General features: G+C 38.0%; 5 protein-coding genes and 1 pseudogene across 5 annotated transcripts; 1 reads left to right on the top strand and 5 right to left on the bottom strand.

Annotated features, from left to right (window-relative positions):
* Window positions 1-828: 828 nt before the first annotated feature.
* LOC137732152 (uncharacterized) lies at window positions 829-3,576 on the bottom strand. The gene is made up of 3 exons (XM_068471453.2): window positions 3,329-3,576; window positions 1,614-1,819; window positions 829-1,339 (listed from the first exon to the last, which is right to left on the bottom strand). Exons 1-3 carry the CDS (start codon window positions 3,428-3,430, stop codon window positions 1,072-1,074), a joined length of 576 nt encoding a protein of 191 aa, XP_068327554.1. The 5' UTR covers window positions 3,431-3,576; the 3' UTR covers window positions 829-1,071.
* A 1,326-nt stretch (window positions 3,577-4,902) lies between these two features.
* Window positions 4,903-6,424, top strand: LOC137730933 (ribulose bisphosphate carboxylase small subunit, chloroplastic). Its single transcript, XM_068469945.2, has 3 exons — window positions 4,903-5,216; window positions 5,345-5,479; window positions 5,970-6,424. The coding sequence occupies exons 1-3, from the start codon at window positions 5,034-5,036 to the stop codon at window positions 6,198-6,200; spliced, it is 549 nt and encodes a 182-aa protein (XP_068326046.1). The 5' UTR covers window positions 4,903-5,033; the 3' UTR covers window positions 6,201-6,424.
* Window positions 6,425-6,480: 56 nt separating this feature from the next.
* On the bottom strand, window positions 6,481-7,102 carry LOC148689822 (uncharacterized; annotated as a pseudogene).
* A 4,066-nt stretch (window positions 7,103-11,168) lies between these two features.
* On the bottom strand, window positions 11,169-12,915 carry LOC137732466 (uncharacterized). Its single transcript, XM_068471776.2, has 4 exons — window positions 12,759-12,915; window positions 12,269-12,446; window positions 12,088-12,151; window positions 11,169-11,930 (listed from the first exon to the last, which is right to left on the bottom strand). The coding sequence occupies exons 2-4, from the start codon at window positions 12,412-12,414 to the stop codon at window positions 11,619-11,621; spliced, it is 522 nt and encodes a 173-aa protein (XP_068327877.1). The 5' UTR covers window positions 12,415-12,446; window positions 12,759-12,915; the 3' UTR covers window positions 11,169-11,618.
* Window positions 12,916-14,922: 2,007 nt separating this feature from the next.
* Window positions 14,923-16,659, bottom strand: LOC137732465 (uncharacterized). Its single transcript, XM_068471775.2, has 4 exons — window positions 16,375-16,659; window positions 15,988-16,177; window positions 15,835-15,898; window positions 14,923-15,697 (listed from the first exon to the last, which is right to left on the bottom strand). The coding sequence occupies exons 2-4, from the start codon at window positions 16,143-16,145 to the stop codon at window positions 15,386-15,388; spliced, it is 534 nt and encodes a 177-aa protein (XP_068327876.1). The 5' UTR covers window positions 16,146-16,177; window positions 16,375-16,659; the 3' UTR covers window positions 14,923-15,385.
* A 4,956-nt stretch (window positions 16,660-21,615) lies between these two features.
* RPL15 (ribosomal protein L15) lies at window positions 21,616-23,818 on the bottom strand. Its single transcript, XM_068471774.2, has 4 exons — window positions 23,659-23,818; window positions 23,249-23,594; window positions 22,974-23,125; window positions 21,616-22,010 (listed from the first exon to the last, which is right to left on the bottom strand). Exons 1-4 carry the CDS (start codon window positions 23,722-23,724, stop codon window positions 21,780-21,782), a joined length of 795 nt encoding a protein of 264 aa, XP_068327875.1. The 5' UTR covers window positions 23,725-23,818; the 3' UTR covers window positions 21,616-21,779.
* Between the last annotated feature and the right edge of the window lie 249 nt (window positions 23,819-24,067).

The raw sequence follows: 24,067 nt of genomic DNA, 5'->3' as shown, positions 1-24,067 counted from the left end.
TAAAGTTATGAAATACACAATCGATTTAGTAAAGGACAATAATACTAGAGTACTCGCTTGTGAATACTAAAATTTACTTACCTCTGACAAGTCCAATAACAAAAAGACGTGTATTGGGATAAAGTTATGAAATACACAGTCGATTTAGTAAAGGACAATAATACTAGGTTACTCACTCGTGAATACTAAAATTTACTTACCTCTGACAGGTCCAATAACAAGAAGACGTGTATTGGGATAAAGTTATGAAATACACAGTCGATTTAGTAAAGGACAATAATACTAGAGTACTCACTCGTGAATACTAAAATGTACTTACCTCTGATGGGTCCAATAACAAGAAGACGTGTATTGGGATAAAGTTATGAAATACACAGTCGATTTAGTAAAGGACAATAATACTAGAGTACTCACTCATGAATACTAAAATTTACTTACCTCTAACAGCTCCAATAACAAGAAGACGTGTATTGGGATAAAGTTTTGAAATACACAGTCGATTTAGTAAAGGACAATACTAGAGTACTCACTCGTGATCACTAAAATTTACTTACCTCTGACAGCTCCAATAACAAGAAGACATGTGTATTGGGATAAAGTTTTGAAATACACATGTTATAATACTATGGGGCCACATTAGAGGTGATTCAAATTAGTAAATGGGAACAAAATTTTGCAACCTCATTTTTCTCATTGCACACCCATAAACATTTTCAGCTTTTGAATTGAATAAATTAAACGAGAAAGGACAAATATTAACACTGTGGGTAGAAAGCGAAAAGAAGTGTGGAAATAATTTCCCTTTGCTAAAACAGTACGATCCAAAAATTAAAAGCAAAATAACATAGCAGATTTGAAATTTTAAAATTGAAAGTGAGTCGTCAACCACCAAAACTTAATAATTCTGCAACTTGCATTTGCAAGCATTCATACAGGCACTTGTATATATAAATATTCACCAGATAAAACCAATGTAATTGACACACTGAAAAGTATGATATAACAGAGGCATCCCATACTCAAAACATCAATATGCAAAACTTTGAAGCTAACTAGTACTACGAATTGATTCTATGCATACCCAGTCATCCCGACAGTTGAGCTCGAACGATTTGCTTTATGAGTTGCCTGAGCAGCAGTTGCCTTGGTGAAGTACATGTAGTAATACACGTTGAGAATCATAGTTGCAACCACAAATACTGCTCCAGAAATGAAAACACCTTTTCGCAATGCTTCACAGGAGAAGTTCTGAGCATATATCATCCCCCGGTACTTGGTGTGATAGGCATTTTTTGTAGCACCAGCAATTAGACAAGCTTCTGCAACCAGAAAAGTTGCCCTGCAGATACACAAAATGCAGCAAATTATAAAGGTGGAGTTCAAATACACGGATTGATTGAAGAATAATATCTTCAATCAATTTGTCCTAAGGCCAAATGAAGGAGACTAAACATTCAACTAAACATTCATACAGAAATGTTTACCAAACTTTTTTAAGTAAAGAAAACAAAAGAAAATGGAGCAAAAATGACGGGCAAGTTAAAGCAATCCGGGGGTTGATGTTGCATTGTTCAAGATGGGGTTCCTTAATTAAGGAACATAGGACTGCTCACCATGATGAAACAAAATATATAATGGACCAAGCTCGATTTCCACCAGGGGCCAAGGGTCTGCCAAAACACATGCACTTCGTGACACCCATGAGGAGTGATTCACCTGAGAGAAGAAACAAGAAACCGCCTACTCCATAACCAGTTGCGACATCTGAATTATACACACAGTACGTTTGATTTGTTTGAATATCTGTACGTATTTCGCCCTGCCAGGAAATGAAGTTTCTTTATAAATTGATGTTACAAAATATGGACCAAGATTCCACCATGCCAATTGGTAACTCAGACAGTAAGCAAGCATTCAAAGGATAGAAATGGAACTATCATGCTACCAATAAAACACACCTATATTGATATCTTAGTAATGGAATGGAGTCAAACCCGCTTCCTTTCCATTTTGGTAATCAACATCCATTACTTTTTTGCATTAAGTTATACCAGATGAAAGAAAAAAGGAACCAATCAGTAGAAACCTCTTCTGTCTAAAACCTCATCACCAATCCTATCAGAAATAAGTTTTAGACGAGAAAACGCCGAAAAGCTAAAAATCAACAAGTTGACTATAATACTTAAACAAGAATCAAACCTTGCAATATCAAAGGTTGCAAACTTTTAAACTTTCTCTATTTCACACTTTTTAATTTGAATTTCATCATGACACACGAATATGCAGACTAAAAAACTCTAATCCAACTGATGCATGAATTGCCTCTTCATATACGCCCACACGACAATGCATAATTCTTCATAAACAAATTCATCCCCTTAAAATAAAGAACGCATTGAGTGGTACAAATGGAGAAACAAAATCCAAAGACCAAGAAAGCACGGTACATTAACTTCTCAAAAGAGAATGTTCAAAAGGATAAGTACTAGTCTAACAGCTGTGAGAAAATCAAATTTTCTGCGGGCAGCCCTGAAACTCGTTATTGTGCAATTCAGAATGATAGATCACCTATTCAGTTGTATTTTCACTACTCTACAGATCAAGCGACTGCATAACCACTGCCCGCAACTTTTACACAGTTTCAAATATAGATACACATTATGAATGAGCTGGGAAATGGTCATTCTTATTGTAAAAGTTTCATAAAATAGTCTCTTGCATTCGCCAGGATCACACATTGACAATGGCAACAATTTAACCCCGAAATTGAGAAGAGTCGACTCCAACAACAGGCATTACAAAGCAACAATGTACATTCTTGTGGTAGCAATTCAGCGAAAAATTATGAAAATTAAATCATATAGTAAATGAACTAAATTGCATATGGAAATAGCCACCTTCAGAATCTTCGAGAATTAAAAAAAAAAGGGGTAATTAAGAAAAAGAACCATCAAAATTTCGTATCCTTTTTGGCACTGTTTTGGTAATTGAGTGAAATTCAGAATCCTCATTTGTGGATATCCTAGAAAAACCCAAAACCGGAAAAACAGTCTCACCATCAAGAAATCTACCCCAAAAATTGTAACAAACCCACTTTTCCAGTGCACTAATTACAAATTCGACAACATCCTTAAAAACCCTAACCTTTTACATAGCACAAACAGTATGGAGCAAAGCACCAAAACACACAACACAGAATCATGAAAAGTAAGCACAAAAAAACAGATCAAGATGCAAAACAAAGACTTTGGGAAATGCCACATTCAAAAATCCAAGTTTAATTACATTTCAAACTGTAAAATTAGAAGAAAAAGAAAAGAGGGGTTACCACACTTCTTTGTCTCTCAGCAGCAATGGCGAACCCAAAGGCCACTAAGCTCAGAACCACCACAAGCAGGTGCACCAGAGTCGAGCCCTTGCCTTCTCCCATGGCTTCCTTCCTTCCTTTCGCACCTCCCTCCTCTCTCTCTCTCTCTCTCTCTCTCTCTCTCTCTCTCTCTCTCTCTCTCTCTCTGTGCGCCTGTGTGTACACTGTGTAGGAAAGTTGAGTACGAAAAAGAGTGAGACTGAACAAAAAGCGACAACTTTCCTTGCAACGAATTGTAAGCTGTTTAACTAAAAGAACCCTTTTAGACCCACGCGATCATTTAAGAGCGTCAGAGACACGCCCCAGTCAAAGAGTCAAACTATCGTTGGATCTTGCCTCTAGGGGAAGTGTTCTTCGCAGGTCAAGCGATTGCAATGGAATCCGAGGAGGCGGGTAAGAACTTCGAGATGCTTTTCAGGAGGGGAGAGGAGAGAGCGTTCCCACCTTATATTAATCGGGAATATTTTCTGCAAATTCTCGAATAGTATATTAGGTCTTCAAATTACAATATTATGTAAACTTAATTGACAAATAAATCGCACTCGTAGAAGTGAAAGTTTTCTTAGAACTTATAAACTCGTACTTCTTATTGTATGAATTTTGTGAGGGAGATCGGCCAGAGAGATGAGAAAGGAGTTATTTATACTAATAACGAAGGATATTCTTTCAAGTGATACAATTACAACTAGTAATCTATCTAAATAATAAATAATAACTTTAGGAAGGTTATTACGGTATAGTCATTGACTTAGTTATTCTTAAATAGGATTTCTTAAGTGCCAAGTATGTTATCTATTGTATATATATCTTTCTTTAATTGTACTCAACGACTCTGTTCTTTGATGTCCAAGGTCATGTTGTGTAAAAGATGTTGAATGCCTGTCCTTTTTTTCTCCATCAAAACAGCCATGCCACTTAAGATCAATATGAAAAATCAGTTAACTAAAAAAATTCGTGTTAATTGTAAAAAAAGAAAGCATCAAACTCCAATTGAAAGAAAACCAGACAAAAACACATCATTCAACTTGTAGACACCAAACGACACGAAAACGCATCATTCGATTCAAAGTGTAATTACACATCAGTCCTGGTTTCGCCCATGGCAAGTAGGCCGAACGGGCATTCTGTAAGACTGTAAGCATTGAATCCCACACAATATCCGCCCATTTATCAATCGAGGTGGCCCAAATAAGCCCAATAGTTGAAGGTCTCAGGTGGTCCAACATGATAGGTGAATTAGGTCAAAAATATGGGATAAATTGAAGGATGGAGTTACAGTAGATTCTGTCACAGTCCAGGTTTTGGACGACGCGAAGATTAGGAGTAACTAATTTTACAAAAATCTAAGGCTCACAGACGGCAGGAGGAAAAAAATCAAGCGCTGAGAAATAACGTTACACAGCATCATACAAATAATTCAACTAGTGATTCAGATAGGATATGGGTTTTAGCCACCTGTCACAACCTATGGAGTGCATAACGATAAGGCAAAGATTTTCAGAAATATCAATTTTACACCGCTAGATTTTTAGGCTATGGTAACACAGGCTAAATTCAGCAGCGACGTTGCTTTCTATATATACATACATGAAGCAACACTGTCAAGTCCTCTTAAGCTGATCAAATCTACCTAGTTGTGGTAAATTAAAGAAGAAGGAGAGGAACAATGGCTTCCTCTATGGTTTCGTCCGCTGCTGTTAGCTCCGTCCACCGCACCAGCTCCCCGGCTCAGGCGAGCATGGTGGCACCCTTCACCGGGCTCAAGTCCTCCTCAGCCTTCCCCGTGACCCGCAAGGCCAACGATATTACCTCCATTGCCAGCAACGGTGGAAGAGTCCAGTGCATGCAGGTAACCCTAGCTAATTAATTTACCTATATATGTTACTTTAGAGTTATTTTAATTTCTTAAGTTTATTTAAAGTTAGCTTAGAAAGAAAGCTAATTGATCCGACTACGGCTTTGATGTAAAAATTGCAGGTGTGGCCACCAATTGGACTGAAGAAATTTGAGACTCTCTCTTACCTTCCTCCCCTGTCTCCGGAGTCATTGGCCAAGGAAGTTGACTACCTTCTCCGCAAAAACTGGGTTCCCACCTTGGAATTCGAGTTGGAGGTAATTAACATGCACTCTTTAGTTCGTCAAAATGCACAAAAAATTGTAAAAGCGAAAACACATAATTTAAAATAATAATAAAAATTTTACCCAAAAATAATTTTTATTTTTTGTTCTTCCCCTAAGATTAGGTCTTGAAAAATAAGGTATTTTAATGTAATTTTGATAAAATATGGGAATTTTTTGCAATACACAACTAAATTTTGTAAACTAAATGACATGAAAGTTGGTGTTTGAATTATTACTTAATCGTTGATAAACGTGCTCATTTTTTATTGGTGACACCTTATTTAGCTTGCTAATTTAGTCTACAAATTTAATTTCTTTAACATTAATCTTACAAGTTTATCACATCTTTTTTTTTATATACGTTTTATTTTTTTTTAATAAAAATAAAAATTGAATACTTCATCACTAGTTCTTAGTCGAGGATGCTTCTCGTTTAAACGTTGAGTTGACGTGTTTAACATGTTTCGATGAAAAAATGCAGCGCCCGTTCGTCTACCGTGAGCACAACAGCTCCCCAGGGTACTATGACGGACGCTACTGGACAATGTGGAAGCTTCCCCTCTTCGGATGCACTGATTCTTCCCAAGTTCTCAAGGAGCTCGAGGAGGCCAAGACCGCCTACCCCAACTCCTTCATCAGGATCATCGGATTCGACAACGTCCGCCAAACACAGTGCATCAGTTTCATCGCTTACCAGCCCCCAAGCTATTAAGTTCTTCAAAAACTACGCCGTCGCAACGGTGCCCAACCGGCTATAGTTACTTCCCTTCAACAATTTGAATTTCAAATTGACATGTCGGCAGTTTCTGTTTGTGTTTGCACCATTCGTTCTGTGGCTCCAAAAAAAAATTTCTTTCTGTAATTTCTCTCCTTGTAATTCTCCGTTTACTCTGTGATATTTGAATTCTCTATCTAAATAGAGTTTGTGTTCGTCAACTTTGCATATGCATGTTAAGTGGTTTTCGCGCATCCTGACAGCGGCAATGATAGCGAAGAAAACAACGGCAGAAAATGACTATTTTGTTGTTGCTACAAAAATCTTATACATAAACTGAACAATGTAAATACAAACCTTCTCTCCGTCTTTTTGCAAGGATTTGGGACTCTTTTGTGGTTCTCAATCCCCAAATGTCATCGTCCCAAATCACATCACTGAACAATCCGTAATGCGATTCTTCCATAAACTCCACATCCCAAGTGGCAACCAAACGGACCCCCACGACATTTGCTCATCCACCGCAACAACACCACCCAAATTCCCCAGTAATTCACATCCCCGGCCATCAGATTCTGATCATCCGCCACCAAACCCAAAAGTGCTGATCATCTCCGCCGTCGATCCTCGACTCTTCTTTCCCGTCCTTGTCAATCGCTTTCTTCGCCTTCTTGTTTGCAACCGCCACTGTTTTTGCCGTTGTAACTTCAAATCTTGGAGCTTGAACAATGGCAGCACCGCCGCCACCACTACGTCTCTGCCTCTTCATTTATCCCGGTAAATTTGATCTCTCCGGAAAACAAAAACTGGGTTGTAACATATAAGCCGAACTAAAAACCTATAAAAAAAAAATGCAAATTATGAGGAATTCGCGGATGAGACGGCAAGAAGATATTGATCTTGGGTTGTTTTTATATAGGCAGTTGGTTTGGAATTTTAATTTGGAGGGCTTGTAGTAGTTACATGGGCGCAGCTATGAATTTCTGTGTTCACGTAACCTTACCCTGTTGTTTTCGAAGCGTTGCCCTCTCCTTTTTTTTCCTACTTCTGAACTCCCCATAGGGCAATTGGGCAACCTACACGACAATTGGCTCAGTAAAAAAAAATGTAAACAACAGCCCTATAAAACAAAAATAAAAGATTTTAAATTTAATACTTTGTAAACTATGAATCTATTTGATAGCAATTGTGAGTAAAGTTTAATTTTTAACTAACCTATTTCTTAAACACAAGAAATAAATAACAATGATTTAGTTCCTTTTAATGGAAAAGGGCAAGTGGGCAAGCAGATTGACACGAACGCAGTTACCTTATTTGGATAGGACCAATTTTATTATTATATTTTTTTTCCGGATATATGTGTGGCCGCTGTTCAATGAAATTCCAGGTTACAATAAAGATCTTAAAATTCCATTTAAAAAAAAAAAACTGGTATATTTCGGTGAAATAGGAGCAGCCGACTATAAGTTTGGTTTCTGCACTCGTAGGGAGGAGAGATAATTCGTTGCGACTGTCTTGAATTATTATAAAGTTGATAAGATTAAGAATTTGTTTATGATTGTTATTATAAAGTTGGTAAGGCTAAATATTCGCGTTGATAAAAAATTTATAAGTGCTTCTTTGCCATAAGATTATTTTCTCAAAAAACATCTGGCATATGATTCTGCGGATGCATTTTTAAGTACTTTTGAATTTGTGATGAAAAATTCGATATTTTCCTAATGAAATTATCGAAAAAAATACATTGCAAACAACTTTAATAAAATATGTTTTTGATGTAAAGAGTGTCGAAGAAAATGAACTTATGAGTGTAGGAAATACTCTAATTAGCCGATACTCTGAAAGCACAACCGAAGAGCACACTTACTAAATATTTCTCAACGGGAAAATGAGTTGGGATTTCAAAAGATATGTTCGAGTATATGTGTTTTGGTCAGTAAGATCTTTTAGTAGTTTGGGCAGGCAATGATCCATGGGAATAAAAATGTGGCCTGTGATAATGTATGCAATCACTGGTTCTGCAGCAAACCAAAAAGCTTGAGTTGCTGGAAGACAAAAAAAGGGAGGGAGGGAAGTTGGAACAAAATGTTCCACTTGGAGTTGTAAATTGACTGGTTGGAAGCCCTCTGTGTCGGAGAGTGGTGGCTGTCTACCTGACCGACTAGTCCCTTGGCCCGACTTAAACCTGCAAGTTGGGTACCAAACAATCGAAACAACACGTACGCTTTGGGTTAAACTGGTCTCTGTCTTTCTGTTTGTGACAGTGAAAGCCATCTTATCCTGGTGGCGGCTTACATTACGTATTCTATCACTGCCGTCACAGCCATGGTATCCACTTATCCTTAACATTGGAGTGGATGGAGGGTTTGAGAATAGTTTGAACATTTAGAATCCGCCCTTTCTTCTGTAGCCAAATGATTGTTTCTGCAGTCAACGGGTGTGGGCTATAAGGTTAATTATACAGTTTTATAACCGTCTAAGCAGTTAGTCCTAACCGGCCATACCTAAACTCTTCGAAATAAGCCATTTTATTTATAAATAAATAAAAATATCACTAAACCGTAGTGTTAAGTGGTAATCAAATGTTATTTCAAAACTTATGTCAATATTTCTTCCATTTACTAATCAACCCGTAAAGTTATATTGGACAATGATTCATCTCTTTGTTTCACGATCTTCTAGTTTAATGCGAATAACGGATGCTAATATAATTCAGTCTATTTAATGTTTCAGAATGTCTTTGAAAATTCACAAAATATCCAATAAATGAGAACAACGTGTATTTGATTACAGAGACAATTCTTTCACTGAGTGAAATCAAAATAGAGTCTAATACTTTTTGCAAGAGATTCCCTATCCGACCACCCTTACGCAAGTCTGTTCGAGTGATGATATTTGTGATGTATAAGATTGGTAGATATTTTATGAGCCATCAGCCATGCTACTTTTTTGTTGGAACTTGGAAGGAGCAGTCGATATTTGAAAGTTGGTTGCTTAGTTTGGAGGAGAAAATATAGAAAGAAAACGAATAAAGAAAGAGAAAGCATGGTCAATCACAACCATACCAGAGATAACGAGATATGGGATATCTTTTCAGAATATGGGTTGCCGATACACGTAGAGGACATCCGTCCACCGCCCACACTGTCAATAAGATTGCAGGTTTGTTTGATTATTTCTTTAGTATTTAGTTGGATCGTGTGAAAGATATACACGTCCTATATATATAAATATCTTAGGATAAAATTGGCATATATATAGTTGTTTGCTGAATGCTGGTGATGGATGCGTATGTGCTGCACTATTGTAATGAATTTGGAACAGGAGATAATGAAAAATCACCTAGAATTATTTGGTAAAGAATGAACGGCCTAAACATGAGAGATTTTACGTGTCTAGAGCATAGGACAGAACATTATGTAGTATTATATCTCGTGTTCTGATCACCCTAAAAAATTTATCTCAAAACAGGGTGAGGGCGGAGGACTGAGGAGGGTTTCAAATTTAAATCTTGGTACTTGAGTTGAGTGGTAATTGGCCAGTCAAATATTTCTGCTCAAAAAGTCTCTTTGAGACGTATTTAAAAGGCAACCAACGTATATAATGGTACATCTTTTAGACTTACAAATTTTATATTCATCCCATTTGATATTTTTGTTTTTGCTTTTAATAAAAAGGATATTTGTTTTATTTTACAACAACACTACTATATAAATTTTTATAATCAATTAACTGTAATTAGATATTAAATTCGTAAAATATTAGAACATAATTACATATTAAATTCGTCAAATATTGGAAGCACACGTTTAGAGAAATACCACATTCTATTAACATGTTGATATTCTTTGACAACGTTTGACGATCTCTTTTATTTTATTTTATTATTTTAACGTTTGATTATCTTAAATGTTTATTTCTTGAACCATCACCAAAATTTTATGTGTTATATTCCAGATCATGCCGAACCAGCATCTAACGTTTTTTAAAATTTAAATGTACGTACCATTGTAACAAATATCAGAATAAATAATTTAACCGGCATTAACACTAATGTCTTAAGGAGGAGATTTGTTTGACAATGGTACTTGGTGCAACCAGGTGCATTTACATTTTACAGTGACGATGTTAAAGTAGGTGCCACGTAGCTCCTTGGGAATCAGTGGATCATGTGGACCCCCCCCCCCTCCCCTCCCTCCCTCCCTCCCTCCCTCCCAGGATCCGGGTCCCCCTCAACTAACCAACCTCTTTAGATTTATTATTAATATAATATTTGTATTTTATTTTTTAAATATAATATCCCCTGTTTCTGGAGAGGGGTCCCTCTTCTTGTAACGAATTCAAGCACACTCAATGTGCACTTTCTTTCTTATTGTATAACAAAATCTTTGTGTTAATTTTGTTTTGTGAGACTCGTTCAGTTTTTGTGTTAAACTATCATCATCAATGACTTAATGGAGGATTTAAACCGGTTAAATTAGTAAATGGTTATCATAATCGCACCGCAAAACGTCGTTTTAAACCCAAATTTTATTATGCAACAAGAAGTCAGAAAACCCTGATTTCTTATAGATCAATGGGGTTCAACACAATTTGCACATTTGACTGAATCTTCTTGTTTAATAATAACCCTTAAAGACGTGATAGTCATCTGTTGGACGAGGACGGAAGATGCCAATTGACTACGTCTTAATTGTAAAGAGAGAATTTCTTCATCAAAAGCCCAACTGGCTTCGACTGACTTTCGGAAAACAGGTCCACTCTGCATCTTCTTCATCCACACAAAAGGGTTCCATCAAGATAACGATGCTCACCATTTCGAATAAAGTTGCGCGGATCATAAGCTGAACGATTCTTCCAAGCTGTTTTTTCTTCTTTTTCTTTGAAGAAAGCATCAACGATCAATTCGGAGTGAAACGAGAAAATCGGAAAGTAGAAACAGAGCAGATAGTGGACAGCAGAAGATAACAGAAGCACAAATGGTATATTTACACCGTAAATGACTGTTCGGATCGACCCAACAGCAGCTGCAACTTGTACAGATTCGCTTCATAAGCCGCTCGCTGAAACTCCGAAACACCTAAATGGAAACACAATGAAAACTTTTCCACAATGGGCTCTCAATTTTTACAATACAAGAGGGTGGTGTGGTAGAAAACACAAACAGAATCTGTTCTCTACTCAATGCCACACCCCCTCAGAGCCCTCTCCTAAATAAGACATCCGAACCCCGCTCGTTATTTACTTGCACAACACATTTCATTTACACAAATCCCTCGAACATATGTACACTAGACAGAAGGATCTACTTCCTTCACTCTCCGAGAATTTCAAAATTTCGTCTCAATGCTATCAAGTATAGAAAACTTAAGCTCAATTTTCTCCTATGTACCTTCGTTGATTGAATCGGGCTCTTTATGCCAGGGTAGGGATGCTGCAGTTCCTCCGATCCCTGTCCCGGCAATCAAAACCCTCAACTCTCACTGCCGGTTTGCTCCCAAAATTGGTCCGAACACAGCCTCCTTTCCTCGCGGACGAGGAAGGAGACGATGATTGACCTGACGGGACAGGTATTGGTGACAGCGATGAGGACGAGATGAGCTGCTCATCCAAAAATCGAGCGTCCTGAATTAATGGGTTAGCTACTCTGCTTGGCGGCGACCCGCTATAAAATGGGTGCTGCGAGGCCATTTCTGTACACGAAAATTGTTCAACACCAAAAGATCCCTACAAAAACCAAACATCAACAAATGGATTAAAAACCATACATATTGCTTCTTTCAAGGCACAATGAATCTGAGTTAATTACCCTAATTGCCTAATTAGCATTGAGTTAATTGAACAGATTAAATCTTAACTAATCTAACTGCAGATCTGGAAGTACCTTAGTGAGAATACTGTCTAAAATGTCAGACCCAGCTTTTGAATCACAGAACTCCGCCTGGTGGCTGAAATCAAATGGTACAAAATTAATACAAAACCAACAAAATTTCATAATTTGAATTTCGAAACCCCAAAGAAGGCAAAAATAAAATTTTCACAAAACAGAGAGAAATTCGAAATACCCGAAATGCCACCGGAAAGATCTGACGGGATCGTTGAGGAGGCCGAGGCGGCGAGGTTTGGGGCAGACGACGGAGTCTCTGGAGCAAGACCTCATGTCTTCGCATGCTGAGAGAGCACTGCCCTGCTGCATCGCACAGTGATTCATTTTCTCCTCGGTTTAAAACGACGACGTAAAACCTGGTCAAGCAAATAAATTAAAGGAAATAAAAAACTCGAGGGACGATAAATCCAAAAAAACGAGCATAGTAGATGTAAACTGAACAGATCTGATCTGGAAAAGCTGTTTACGGAAAATGGATTTTTAACTCGTGTGTAAAATTTGAGGAAGGAGATCTTGAGAAGTCGGACTCGGATTTTCAAAAACGAAGAAATCGAAGGGATTCGAAAACGCCAGATCCGAACACAGAAATTGGAATTACCGAATACTTTGATGGAAACAAGGAAAACCCATTAACTAAAAATAAAAAATAAAAAATCATGGCAGCTTACCTTCTGAGTCTGAGTGAAGAAGCTAGCTGCTGGTTGGAAAAATGGAAGGGAAAATTAGGGGGAAGAGGGAAGGTGTTTGGTTGGTTGGAAAGAAGGTTGACTAGGAAGGGTCTCCATCCAATTTATAGAGCCAAAGGCTCGTGAGAAAAAAGAGAGTGAACAAAGAATCGCGTGTTAAATTAATATAAAAATTGAGGAGAGAGGAGAGATTTTGGAAAGGGCTTGGGCAACTGGGAGAGAAAGAGAGAGAGAGAGAGAGAGAGAGGTGGAAAAGACAAGCGAGGAATATGAGATGCGTAGGGAGTAAATAACTTACATACTACAATACCGTTATACGAATGATGTGACATTCTGTGTTAATAATATTATTTGAGTCGTTTCAAATTCTGTATGGTTGTGACATTGTTGAAACTGACACGGTTGAGTTTACACTAATTGACAGTATATCTATGACATGTAAGTCCTCAACTTGAGAAACTTTTGAAGTCTGAAGTGTACTGAAAGTTGGGTTTAAAAAAATTATGAAAGTACTTAAGACTAACAAAATTATAAAAGTACTTAAATAAAGACAATACTTAGATTATTGCTAGTTTATAGTGAGCTTAACCTATTTCTCCATTCCCGTAATGTATATAATATTGTTTTTTTTATTAAGGCAATACTTGCATTATGAAAATTTAAGCGTTTGATTATGAAATTTGTGTGGTTAAAATAAGTTTGTCGCAAATGGCGGATAACGTGTTACACTCTATAGGCGGATGAGAGTAGTTTATAAGAAAAAAATTCTCTAAACAAAACTGATTCAATTGTTTAACTTATTATATTCCATCCACGTAATTATCAATAAATTTGATCTAATGGGTTGATGAATTATTACACATCAGAAGGGTTGAACCAGAACCAGTAGTACCTCTGCTGAAAGGAGTCCGAATAAAGGACCTGGCTTCTCTGCCTCCCAGTTCCTATACTCTCATCATCTTTTATTTATGCGATTATGATTAAATCATGTTAATATTTTATATCATTATTTTTTTTTGTCTTATTATCTCTATAAAAACTTAATATAAAATATTAATATGATTTAATCGTAATTGTACAAAAATAAAAAGAAATAAGAGTATGAGAACTAGAAGAAGAGAAAAGCCGGGTCCCGGAATAAATCTCCCTTTTCATTCATTAAAACAAGTGCGAAGTGCCATGTGCCTCGATTGGCCCTTCGCCAGCTTTGTCAGTGGTTACTGGATGTACTAAAAATCAAGCCTAATCATTTTCCTGCGTATAAAAAATCCAAAGGATTCCTACCCTTCCCGCAGTACAAATTCAACCCAAGGTGAATTTTGTCTTAACCTATCAAATAGGATTACCTTGAGTGGAACTCAGAACTTGAATCTTGAACTAGCAAAAACACACGATTGGTATCAACTCAATCAATTCTCGTTGGTCAATCTTAAGCTGAATTGACGAAAATATTACATTACCATAAAACAATTACTGCGACCATGAATCAAGGAAGATGATGAAACAATGAGTATTCAAAATAATTAGGGGCTGTTGGTTATCCTCTAGGATCTAGTTTCATTTTTAATGACGAATGTAGCTAAATTACGTAGTTTCCATCAGTTTAAGAGACAAAAATTTCGATTTGAAAATGGTATCGTATTTTTAACTTTTGTGTGGTGTGGACTTGGGACAAAACCTAGGAAGCGATCTGCACCTTGTTCGTTGCGAAAACCTCAATGCCACCGTTACATCCCGGACAACTAGCAGGATGCCATGAAGAGAAGTTGAAACAACTGACATCACTCTATTTGTCCAGGGAGAGGATTTTTTCCCTCCCCTTCCCTCCGCGCCAACCCTCCCCTCCGATAGTGATGTCCCAGGAAAGGATTGTTTCCCTCCCCTCCCTCTGCTCCGACCTTCCCCTCCGACCAACGTTATTCCAAAGCAAAACATATAGATGCTTGCCACTCCGAATAAAGTTCAAAGGAAAGCAGATCAGAGAAACTGCTTTTACAAACGCATGTATCGTAGATTCCAGTGCTACAACGCATGTAACCCACATCCCACCTGAGCGATGGGATGTGGGTTACACAAGATAAACTAAAACCAGATCAAGAAAGGGATATGCAAAGCAATTAATTGTAGCTCATACACAGGCAGAAGATGAACTAAAACACAAATGATTTATTTACACTGTAAACAACCGTTTAGATCGACTAAACAGAATCTTCAATACATACAGATTCGCTTCATAAGCCGCTAGTTTAAACTCCGACGCGCATACATGGAAACACAATGAAAATTTTCCCACAAAAGACTCTACTTTTTACAATACAAGAGGGTGTTGTGAACTTGTGATAGAACACACCACCCCCTTGTGACAATACTAGACACGATCTATGAACCCGTTTATTATTTGGTTAACATTCTCATTTACATACTCGACACTGACACATTTCATTTACACAAATCCCTCGCACATATTTACACAATGCAGAAGGATCGTTGAAGTTCTAGCGCTGAAAATTTCAAAATTTCCTCACATGCTATCAAAGTATTGTGGTCGTCTATTCAAACTTTAAGCTCAGTCTTTTTTGCTATGTACCTTCATCGGTTGAATTGGGATCTCATGCCAGGGTAGGGATGCTGCAATTACGTCGATCCCTGTCCAGGCAATCAAACCCCTCGACCCTCACTGCTGGCTTGTTCCCGAAACTGGCCCGAACAAAGCCTCCTTTCCTCGCTGATGATGAAGGAGACGACGAAAGGTCTAATGGGGGAGCGATTGGCGACAGTGGGGACAATGGGGTGGGTTTCTCATCACCAAATCTAGCATCCTGAATTAATGGGTTAGCTACTCTGCTCGGCGGTGACCCGCAGAAAAATGGGTGCGGCGAGGCTATTTCTGTACATGAAAATGGTTCGACACCAAAAGATCCCTGCAGAAAATCCAACATGAACAAAATCATTAAGAACCGGATGCTCATCACTTCCCAATTAACCTATTTGAGCATAATTCTTAAATTTAATTAATTTTTTTCAAATAGCAACTCCAGATCCAGAAATTTTTATATACCTTTGGGAGGAGGATGTCCAAAATATCAGACCCTGCTTTCGAATCATAGAGCTCCGCTTGGTGGCTGAAATTCATTCAAATAAAGAATCAAAACCGATACTTAAAACTTGGCATAATTTGAAACCCTAAACAGATACAAAATCGGCGAATTACCCGAGATGCCATCGGAGAGATCTGACGGGATCGTTGTGAGTGACGCTAAGGAGGCCAAAACGGCGAGGTTTGGGACAAACGACCGAGTCTCTTGAACAAGCCCTCATGTCATCGCAAGCTGATAGGGCGTTTCCTTGCTGAATCGCACAGTGATTCATCTCTTCCTCGCTTGGAAACGACGCCGTAAAACCTAATCAAACAAATCGTTAATACGAATTAATATATCCAAAACGTTCTTGATTAGGTCTGAAGTGAACAGATCTGATCTGAAATCAAATAATTTCTCTATAAAATTGCGAATCGCATCGTTTTTGAACAATCAGAAGCAACAAAAATTAAAAAAAAATAAAATAAAAACAGCAAAAATAAAGAAAAAGACGTAAATACCTGAAGTTGGAGTGAGGAGGTGAGCTGCTTGGCTGCCTGTGTAAGGAAACCCTAATTGTTACAGAGATATCATAACAGAAAGGGAAAGAGGAAGCAAAAATTAGGTGAGAGGTAGAAGACGGACGGGAAAGGAAGCAAGATCAACAAAATAGAGCGTCCACCCAATTTATATAGAAAGATAGAATCATAAAAAAATAAATATTAAATTCGAATTAAATCGGAGAGAGAAAGAAAGAGGAGGAGAGAGAAAGGGAAAAAGGCAAGAGGTGTGGAATGGGGCGTGCCAGAGAATAAATTTTTAGTTGTGACGGGATATAGATGAAAAATTCTGAATTACACTAAGTATTTTTATGTAAATGGTAAGAAATTTTATTTTTTAAATTATTAATTTTTTGGCAAATATATTTTTTCATTTATATAACCACATATAATATACCATTCTATATAACAGTCACATTAAAAAATCCTCCGTGTCAGAGGAGTGCGAAGACCGACAAAGCCTCTCAGATTTTTATCTTTTTAATTATTCAACGTGGGATTAAATACTATTTCGTTTATTTAAATTCTTTATTACAAATAAAATATCTTTCTTGGGTTGGGGTTGTCAAGTTGTTATTGGTTATTTGGTTTCACGCTGGCGGTGCCTCCCGCGAGAATGTGTTCGAGTCCGCTGTGCCCTATTTCCCTTTGCCCACCCCATGACCTGCGTAATATGATGACACGTGTCCACACGCCTGACATATTTTATTAATATTTTCGTGTAGATAATCTTACAAGTGATTTATAATACGAAAAATTTTGATTATGAACACAAAATTCATTGAATCGGTAACAAAATATCTTAAAGACCAACTCCTCCTTGAGTGAGAAGCCAAGTTCACCCGATTGACAAAATACAAAATTTCAATTTTATCACATTCCACTCCGAAGTTTTAAAACATATATTTTTTAGTTGTTTGACTATTTTGTATATCGTTAAATTGATGACATGGCAAGTAGTGGACTATCTTTTACTCGACTCGAAAGCCACACCTACATCTCATAAACTAATCATACAACTTCAACTTTTACGTAGTTAGAAACATGTCTACATCTGTTACGTCATAAACTAAGATCATACAAGTAAACATCCAAAAAGATAAACTGATGCCATTTTTTTTATATTTTGGTAAAACAACTGATAGGATTTTAATATCTATTGTTCCCTAATCTAGTTACCATACCAATAAAATAGAAGTTGGACTTCGTATTTTGTAACGAACATGATAAGGTGACATTTCCCAATCTTGGTTTAAGACAAAGTAGTGATGGCCATGATTTGCCCACCTTTTGTATCTGACATTGCAATTGGGCGGTAAAATAGCCTCAAATCTAACATCCTTCCCGCCATAAATCCCCAATCCAACTGGTGTCATTACCCGCGTTGAAAACAAAAAAACAGCCAAAAGCAAGACTGAATGCCACACGCAGTCAAACTTAACCAAAATTTGAGAACGAGAATGGAAATAATGAAGAATTAGGATATTTAAGGTAAAGCAGGGGTAAACGAAGTTGAAGATAAAATGAGAGAAAATCGCTTAAGGTGTCTTGGACACGTCAACCAAATACCTACAGATACTCTAGTTAGAATATGCGATTATGAGACAGAGGTTCAGGATAAAAGCGGTAGAAGAAGACTTGAAAATACTTGGTACAAAATCAAGCGCGATAATATTTTAAAATTCATACAACCAACCACATTTAATAAAATAAAGCTTTATTGTTGTCATTGTTCATGCATTGATGAAATACCAAGGAACTGTTGCAGCTTGAATCAAAATTTCGAATTACCGCATATTCTGAATCGTCGCGGATCATGATCCACGATGTGTATTTGAAAATTGATTTTTGCATGTTTGGACTTGGTGGTGGAACTAAACTCTAATCCTATATATGATACGTGGTAACCATGTGATCAATAGCATAGCCACACCAAAGGTTACGGTGGGCTATAGTTCAGGAAGAGTTTATGGTATATGTGTATATATATTTTAGTGCATAATCTAGTATAATAGACAAATGAACTGCAAGAAGAATTATTTTTTAATGAAATTAGCCTGGCGAGTATTTAGCACAACTAGAAATATAAAACTTATCATGGAAATTGTGATGTCATTTTATTCAAGATTAGTCTGCTTTAATTTAGTGGGCTTTATATTTGTTTGAATCAATTTTTTTAAGATTGCCCTTGCATCTACTTTCATTGTTTTGATTTGTGCTAGTTGTGTGATTGTAATTGAGATGTCAAGTTTTTTATCTTCTTCTTGTGTTTGCATCTAAATATATGTAATTTTTGCAGTTTGCAAATGCGAAAATTGTTGAGTTCATGCCAAGTAAACTTAAAGTATACAAATACAGAGTTAATGTGACATCCCACATCGCTCATGGGAGTGATCCTTATATATATATTCTCATCCCTACCTAGCACGAGGCCTTTTGGGAGCTCACTGACTTTGGGTTGCATTGGAACTCCGAAGTTAAGTGAGTAGCGCGCGAGAGCATTCCCAGGATGGGTGACCCATCAGGAAGTTCTCGTGTGAGTTCCCATAAACAAAACCGTGAGGGCGTGGTCGGGGCCCAAAGCGGACAATATCGTGCTACGGTGGTGGAGTGGGCCTGGGAAGTGATCCACCCCGGGCCGGGATGTGACAATTTGGTATCATAGCCTAACCCTGGTCGTGGTGTGCCGACAAGGACGTCGGACCCCTAAGGGGGGTGGATTGTGACATCCCACATCGCTCAGGGGAGTGATCCTTATATGTATATTCTCATCTCTACCTAGCACGAGGCATTTTGGGAGCTCATTGGCTTCGGGTTCCACTGGAACTATGAAGTTAAATGAGTAGCGCGCAAGAGCATTCCCAGGATGGGTGACCCATCGGGAAGTTATCGTGTGAGTTCCCAGAAAAAAAACCGTGAGGGCGTGGTTGGAGCCCAAAGCGGACAATATCGTGCTACGGTGGTGGAGCGGGCCAGAGAAGTGATCCGTCCCGGGGCGGGATGTCCCAGAAACAAAACCGTGAGGGCGTGGTTGGAGCCCAAAGCGGACAATATCCTGCTATGGTGGTGGAGCGGGCCCGAGAAGTGATCCGTCCCGGGTCAGGATGTGACAGTTAAGCTTAAATTTTTGCATACAATATGTATGTAACCGGGAAAAAAAAATCATTTGATTTTTAGGTAATTTTTTTAACTAGCCTACCCATAAAAAAATTTAATTGCATGTGATGTGTTTCCTACCGAGGTTACAATGCACGAACGCTCTGTCGACAATTGGCCAACCTAAATTAGTACATGCCATATTCTTCCCTCTCTCCGTTTCTTTTTTTTCTTTTTTGAAGTAGAATAACCCAAATAAAGGTGGAAGTGAGCTGAAGCTTATGACTTTAAGCTACTAATCAAGAGGGGCAAAAGAGGTTGGAGGAGAGGCAGGTGAAACCAAAATACAAGTAAATAAATAATTATGTGCACGTGATGTGACAATTATGTCATATGGTCATTTAAACCCAAATTTCTTTGACTCACCATAACTTTCTTTGTTTGGGGTTGGAAATATTTAGGTTTTTTAGCTAAAATAGTTGCTGTGATTTGTATAACTCCTCACTTTAATCTTTGAGATTTGAAATCAATAGAAATGGTCCATGAGATTGTCCACTATCAATCATTTTGGTCCTTAGGTGAAAAATTATGTTAAATATGGATCAAAAGACAAAATTACTCTCAATTTAATAAACAATAGGCCAAAATGATTTGATCAAAATTGAGAGTATTTTTTTCATTTTATTATTATTTTATAGAGATTTTTCATGGAACGACCAAAACGTTTGATTATGGACAAACTCAAGAACCAATTCTATTTATTTCAAATCTCATAAACCAAAATAAGGAGTTATGCAAATCTCAATGATCATTTTGGCTAAAAAACCAAATATTTATGGCTTGATTGTGCTTTTACGTTTCTATTTTACCTGTCCACATAGGCTGTGTAAGATGTAGGGTTAGTTCATCGTCAATTTATCATAAGTTATTCGATGACTTCACATCACCAGCTTTTACCCAAATTAAACCAAAACTCATAAATATTCACAACCGTAGGGAATTTTTGAGACTGAAAATGACGCAATTGGCCCTGTTTCTAACGTGAAACATGAACGCAGATGGGTAATGTAGCAGTTGCGACATTGCCTTAATGGGACCACCTTGTAAGGTCGGAATTGCGGAACCTGGGAGGCGAAGCAATTTGACAACTTCCTAATCATGTTATGGAGTAGCAATTGGACACGCTATCAATTTCCTAAGATTTTGATCGTGATGCATTTCGATCTCCGGGACCAGAGATTAGAGAGAGAATCATCCATCACATTTTTCTGGAATAGCAAATGCTGGTGCGCATTGACATTCGACAGCCATGATTTCCCATGCGGTGTCCAAACTCATGACCCAAATTATTTAATCACTTAAACTTTGGTCGGCATCACCATCATTTTGCCTTAGGTCCCTGCCCTTGCTTTTTAGAGGAAAAATCCAAATCATTTGACAAACTAACGGAAAATTACTCTCATCACGCTCATTTCTCATCATTTGCCAAAGTCGGGCATGACGTATATCTAAATGTTGAGTGAGAGTTGTTTGTACCATGCTTAACCAATCTCAAAATTATCAAGTACCGGTCAACTTCATACCTTGAAGGACTCCCTAAAAGGTTCATGCTGAGGCACCTTTGCTGAAGCACGAGAGTTTCCTTCCACACAGGAGGTCAATCATAATATGACGCATGTCAACGTCAAAATAAAGCTCCTAGAGTCCCACATCGAACGCGAACGAAAGTTGGAGACTCTCCTCAACTATAAAACACTATTAATAAGAACTCCTCTACTCCGTGGATGTAGCCAAACATAGGGTGAACCGCGTACATCTTGTGTTTGCTTCTCTATCTCTATCCCTTTACATATTATCCTAATCAGATGACCGGAGCAATCGAATGAAGGTCACAAACTTGACATCTTACGTTATTCCAAAGTCTCGCTGATTTTGTGCATTACCAAGAGCAATGCATCACTCAATAATGTCACTAAAGGAGCAAATGAGTTGTATCACAGGCAAATCAAACGCGACGCTGATCAATTTTATTGACTCACAAATAATTTCCTAGCAAGGATGCCAACAAAAGACCTATAGATCACTATGTCACGGCCAATTCAAGGATTGACAAATATTACTTCTCACGTTGTATAACAATAGCCAAACGTTACGCTATAATTCCACATAAGGTAAAATGATAATAACAGGAAAGAAGATTAACATGCCTAAAAAATTGTTACCATGCACTACTTCACCTACAGTCTCGTACAGGCTGACTATGAAGTGGTCTATGCAGATACAGATTCAGTTGCAGCAGTTGTTGCAGCAGCAGCTCGTTTCTTGGCGAAGTATTCATCAGCACGTGCAAGGTTCTTGGCAACTGATGGCTTTACCCACTTCTTCCTACCAGGCAATACAGTGAGGTTGCAGCCAGCAGCCTCAAGTTTCTCCTTCGCTGCTGCTGAGAAGGCACGAGCCTTTATATCCAGCTTCACACTCAGCTCCCCATCACCAAGAATCTAGAAAAAAGAGAGCGGGCAACTTTATTCTTCCACTATGCAAAGATGATTAATGAGCAGTGCAAACTGATAATTGCCTAAGTTTTGTGACGTCCATGTCAAGCTTAGCAATTATCGGGCCACATGAAGCTTGTAGTGGCCCTAATGCTTGTACTACATTTCTGTTATTCTATAGTTTTGCCATTAAATGTATCATCCAGATACTTTAATACTAAAAGACGTATTAAAAAAAAAAAAAAAAACCCTTTTCTACTCAATTTTTACAAATTTACACAGAAAAAACTAACATTTATCAATTGCGCAACTGCTGTATCATACATGTGGATTTGCCAAGTTTTGGCCAGAATGCACGCAGTACGGGAGCCTCTAACCAAAACACAAATTCCAGGAACTAGAAACCAACGAATCAAAAACTGATTCAATATATCACGCAAGCTGATCCAATACTTCTATAATAAAGAATTATGTTTGTTTTTACATTAAGTAACAATTAGATCAACTATATGAAGCAAGATAAACTGTTTCATAATTCCTTTGAGAGAAAACTGTCCAGGCTGAAAGTTCTATACTATCTCTACCAGAAACCAAACTACCATTACAAACAAAAGAAACAACAATCTGAAGGAAGAATTTTTGGCTAGAGATTATAACTCTTATGATTTTCCCAAGGCCCACTGTCACATTTAGCTTAGCGCAGCGGCACAACAGAGGCACAGAGGCCAGATTTACAGGGTTTAGGCATGAGAAACAGGCGACATCAGTACGTTATCAACATAAGTTCATCCTCCTCCTAGTCAGAAAAGATGACTAAAAACTAACACTAGGTTAAAGACTCAAGCTTTGTATTATTCATCCATACTTTATCATATTTGAGCATTCGAACATTAACAAACGGTATGACATCAATCTGATCTTAATCAATAACCACTACATTGTGAAGAGCAGACAATTTAAAGTATTTACCTTCAAAGGGAGTTTCCGCTCTCTTCCGGATGGGTTGATCAAGCCCTTGTTCTTCAAAGTTTGCAACGACACTTCTTCGCCTTCTCGAAACCCCGCGGCTTCTATGTCTTTCAAGTTAACAGGGACATACTTGGGCAGCCCAGCACTCATACCTTGTCAAGAAAACAAAACAAGGTTTGAGCATTGCACGAACAAAAGCCACTGATGCATTTTTTTCACAAACACATGGCGTGCATTCATATGTCAAGAAATAACAGATAAGTTAATGCAATTACCTCCAGCAATTCCCTTCAGTTTGGGAAGTCGACGGTAAAGCGGCATCTGACCGCCTTCAAATCCGGGGCGGACGCCTGGTCCGGACCGAGACTTCTGTCCCCGCATACCGAACCCGCAGCTGTTCCCTTGCCCGGCTGCTATACCTCTTCCCTTTCTCTTGCCCTTTTTTCTGGACCCGGGTTGAGGGCCCAAATTATCCAGCCTGAACCGTACATTGCCGACCGAAGCCCCGACCGTGGACGACGCCGCCTTGTTCACAATCACCAGTGGTCTTCTTTCTGTAGCTCCGGTCACCTTGACGGAGGGAATGCTACACAGTTTTTGCCCCAAGTTTCTCGCATTTCCCTGTAAGATTGAAATTATTAGCAGCTGATTTAGCAAATCCTATCAATAATTAGGGAGAGAGAACCTTGAAAGAAGAAGAAGGGAAGCTGAGAGGTGGGGTTGGTGGAAGAAAGAGCAGGGACGACGCCATGGATAAAACAGGGAGGGAGCTAGCTGGCTGGCAGTTGTTTCACAAACCGATAGGATAAGCTTCTTTTGCATCTTCTTTCTTCTTCTTCTTTTTTTTGGATAAAATTGCACAAATGCCACTAGAGTTTTTGTCTAATTACGGCGTGAACTATTTTTATCAACAAATAAATCCCTAAACTCCATGTGTTGTGTTGCAATCTGGTACTCAAATTTCTTGGAGGCCCTCTTTAAGGACATATTCGTCACGTACAAAGTCTCACGAGCTAATAGCTATGGCCAGTATTTAAAATATTGATATAGATGGAAATAGCGATATGTACATATTGATATCGATATGAATTATT

This window comes from Pyrus communis, chromosome 16 (assembly GCF_041283825.1).
Source record: "Pyrus communis isolate YQ-2024b chromosome 16, ASM4128382v1, whole genome shotgun sequence".
NCBI lineage: Eukaryota > Viridiplantae > Streptophyta > Magnoliopsida > Rosales > Rosaceae > Pyrus > Pyrus communis.
This window is presented reverse-complemented; position numbering and strand designations above follow the sequence as displayed.

What these genes read in the sequence shown, in the direction of transcription:
- RPL15 (XM_068471774.2), bottom strand. Translation starts at nt 23,724, where the DNA reads ATGGCGTCGTCCCTGCTCTTTCTTCCACCAACCCCACCTCTCAGCTTC. An exon ending in TCCCTTCTTCTTCTTTCAAG is followed by an intron (nt 23,595 to 23,658) that starts GTTCTCTCTCCC and finishes TCAATCTTACAG; the next exon opens with GGAAATGCGAGAAACTTGGG. An exon ending in ACTGAAGGGAATTGCTGGAG is followed by an intron (nt 23,126 to 23,248) that starts GTAATTGCATTA and finishes TTTCTTGACAAG; the next exon opens with GTATGAGTGCTGGGCTGCCC.
- LOC137732466 (XM_068471776.2), bottom strand. Translation starts at nt 12,414, where the DNA reads ATGAATCACTGTGCGATGCAGCAGGGCAGTGCTCTCTCAGCATGCGAA. An exon ending in TCTTTCCGGTGGCATTTCGG is followed by an intron (nt 12,152 to 12,268) that starts GTATTTCGAATT and finishes ATTTGATTTCAG; the next exon opens with CCACCAGGCGGAGTTCTGTG. An exon ending in TAGACAGTATTCTCACTAAG is followed by an intron (nt 11,931 to 12,087) that starts GTACTTCCAGAT and finishes TGGTTTTTGTAG; the next exon opens with GGATCTTTTGGTGTTGAACA.
- LOC137730933 (XM_068469945.2), top strand. Translation starts at nt 5,034, where the DNA reads ATGGCTTCCTCTATGGTTTCGTCCGCTGCTGTTAGCTCCGTCCACCGC. An exon ending in GAAGAGTCCAGTGCATGCAG is followed by an intron (nt 5,217 to 5,344) that starts GTAACCCTAGCT and finishes TAAAAATTGCAG; the next exon opens with GTGTGGCCACCAATTGGACT. An exon ending in CCTTGGAATTCGAGTTGGAG is followed by an intron (nt 5,480 to 5,969) that starts GTAATTAACATG and finishes GAAAAAATGCAG; the next exon opens with CGCCCGTTCGTCTACCGTGA.
- LOC137732152 (XM_068471453.2), bottom strand. Translation starts at nt 3,430, where the DNA reads ATGGGAGAAGGCAAGGGCTCGACTCTGGTGCACCTGCTTGTGGTGGTT. An exon ending in CTGAGAGACAAAGAAGTGTG is followed by an intron (nt 1,820 to 3,328) that starts GTAACCCCTCTT and finishes ATTTCCTGGCAG; the next exon opens with GGCGAAATACGTACAGATAT. An exon ending in ATATATTTTGTTTCATCATG is followed by an intron (nt 1,340 to 1,613) that starts GTGAGCAGTCCT and finishes GTGTATCTGCAG; the next exon opens with GGCAACTTTTCTGGTTGCAG.
- LOC137732465 (XM_068471775.2), bottom strand. Translation starts at nt 16,145, where the DNA reads ATGAATCACTGTGCGATTCAGCAAGGAAACGCCCTATCAGCTTGCGAT. An exon ending in TCTCTCCGATGGCATCTCGG is followed by an intron (nt 15,899 to 15,987) that starts GTAATTCGCCGA and finishes AATGAATTTCAG; the next exon opens with CCACCAAGCGGAGCTCTATG. An exon ending in TGGACATCCTCCTCCCAAAG is followed by an intron (nt 15,698 to 15,834) that starts GTATATAAAAAT and finishes GATTTTCTGCAG; the next exon opens with GGATCTTTTGGTGTCGAACC.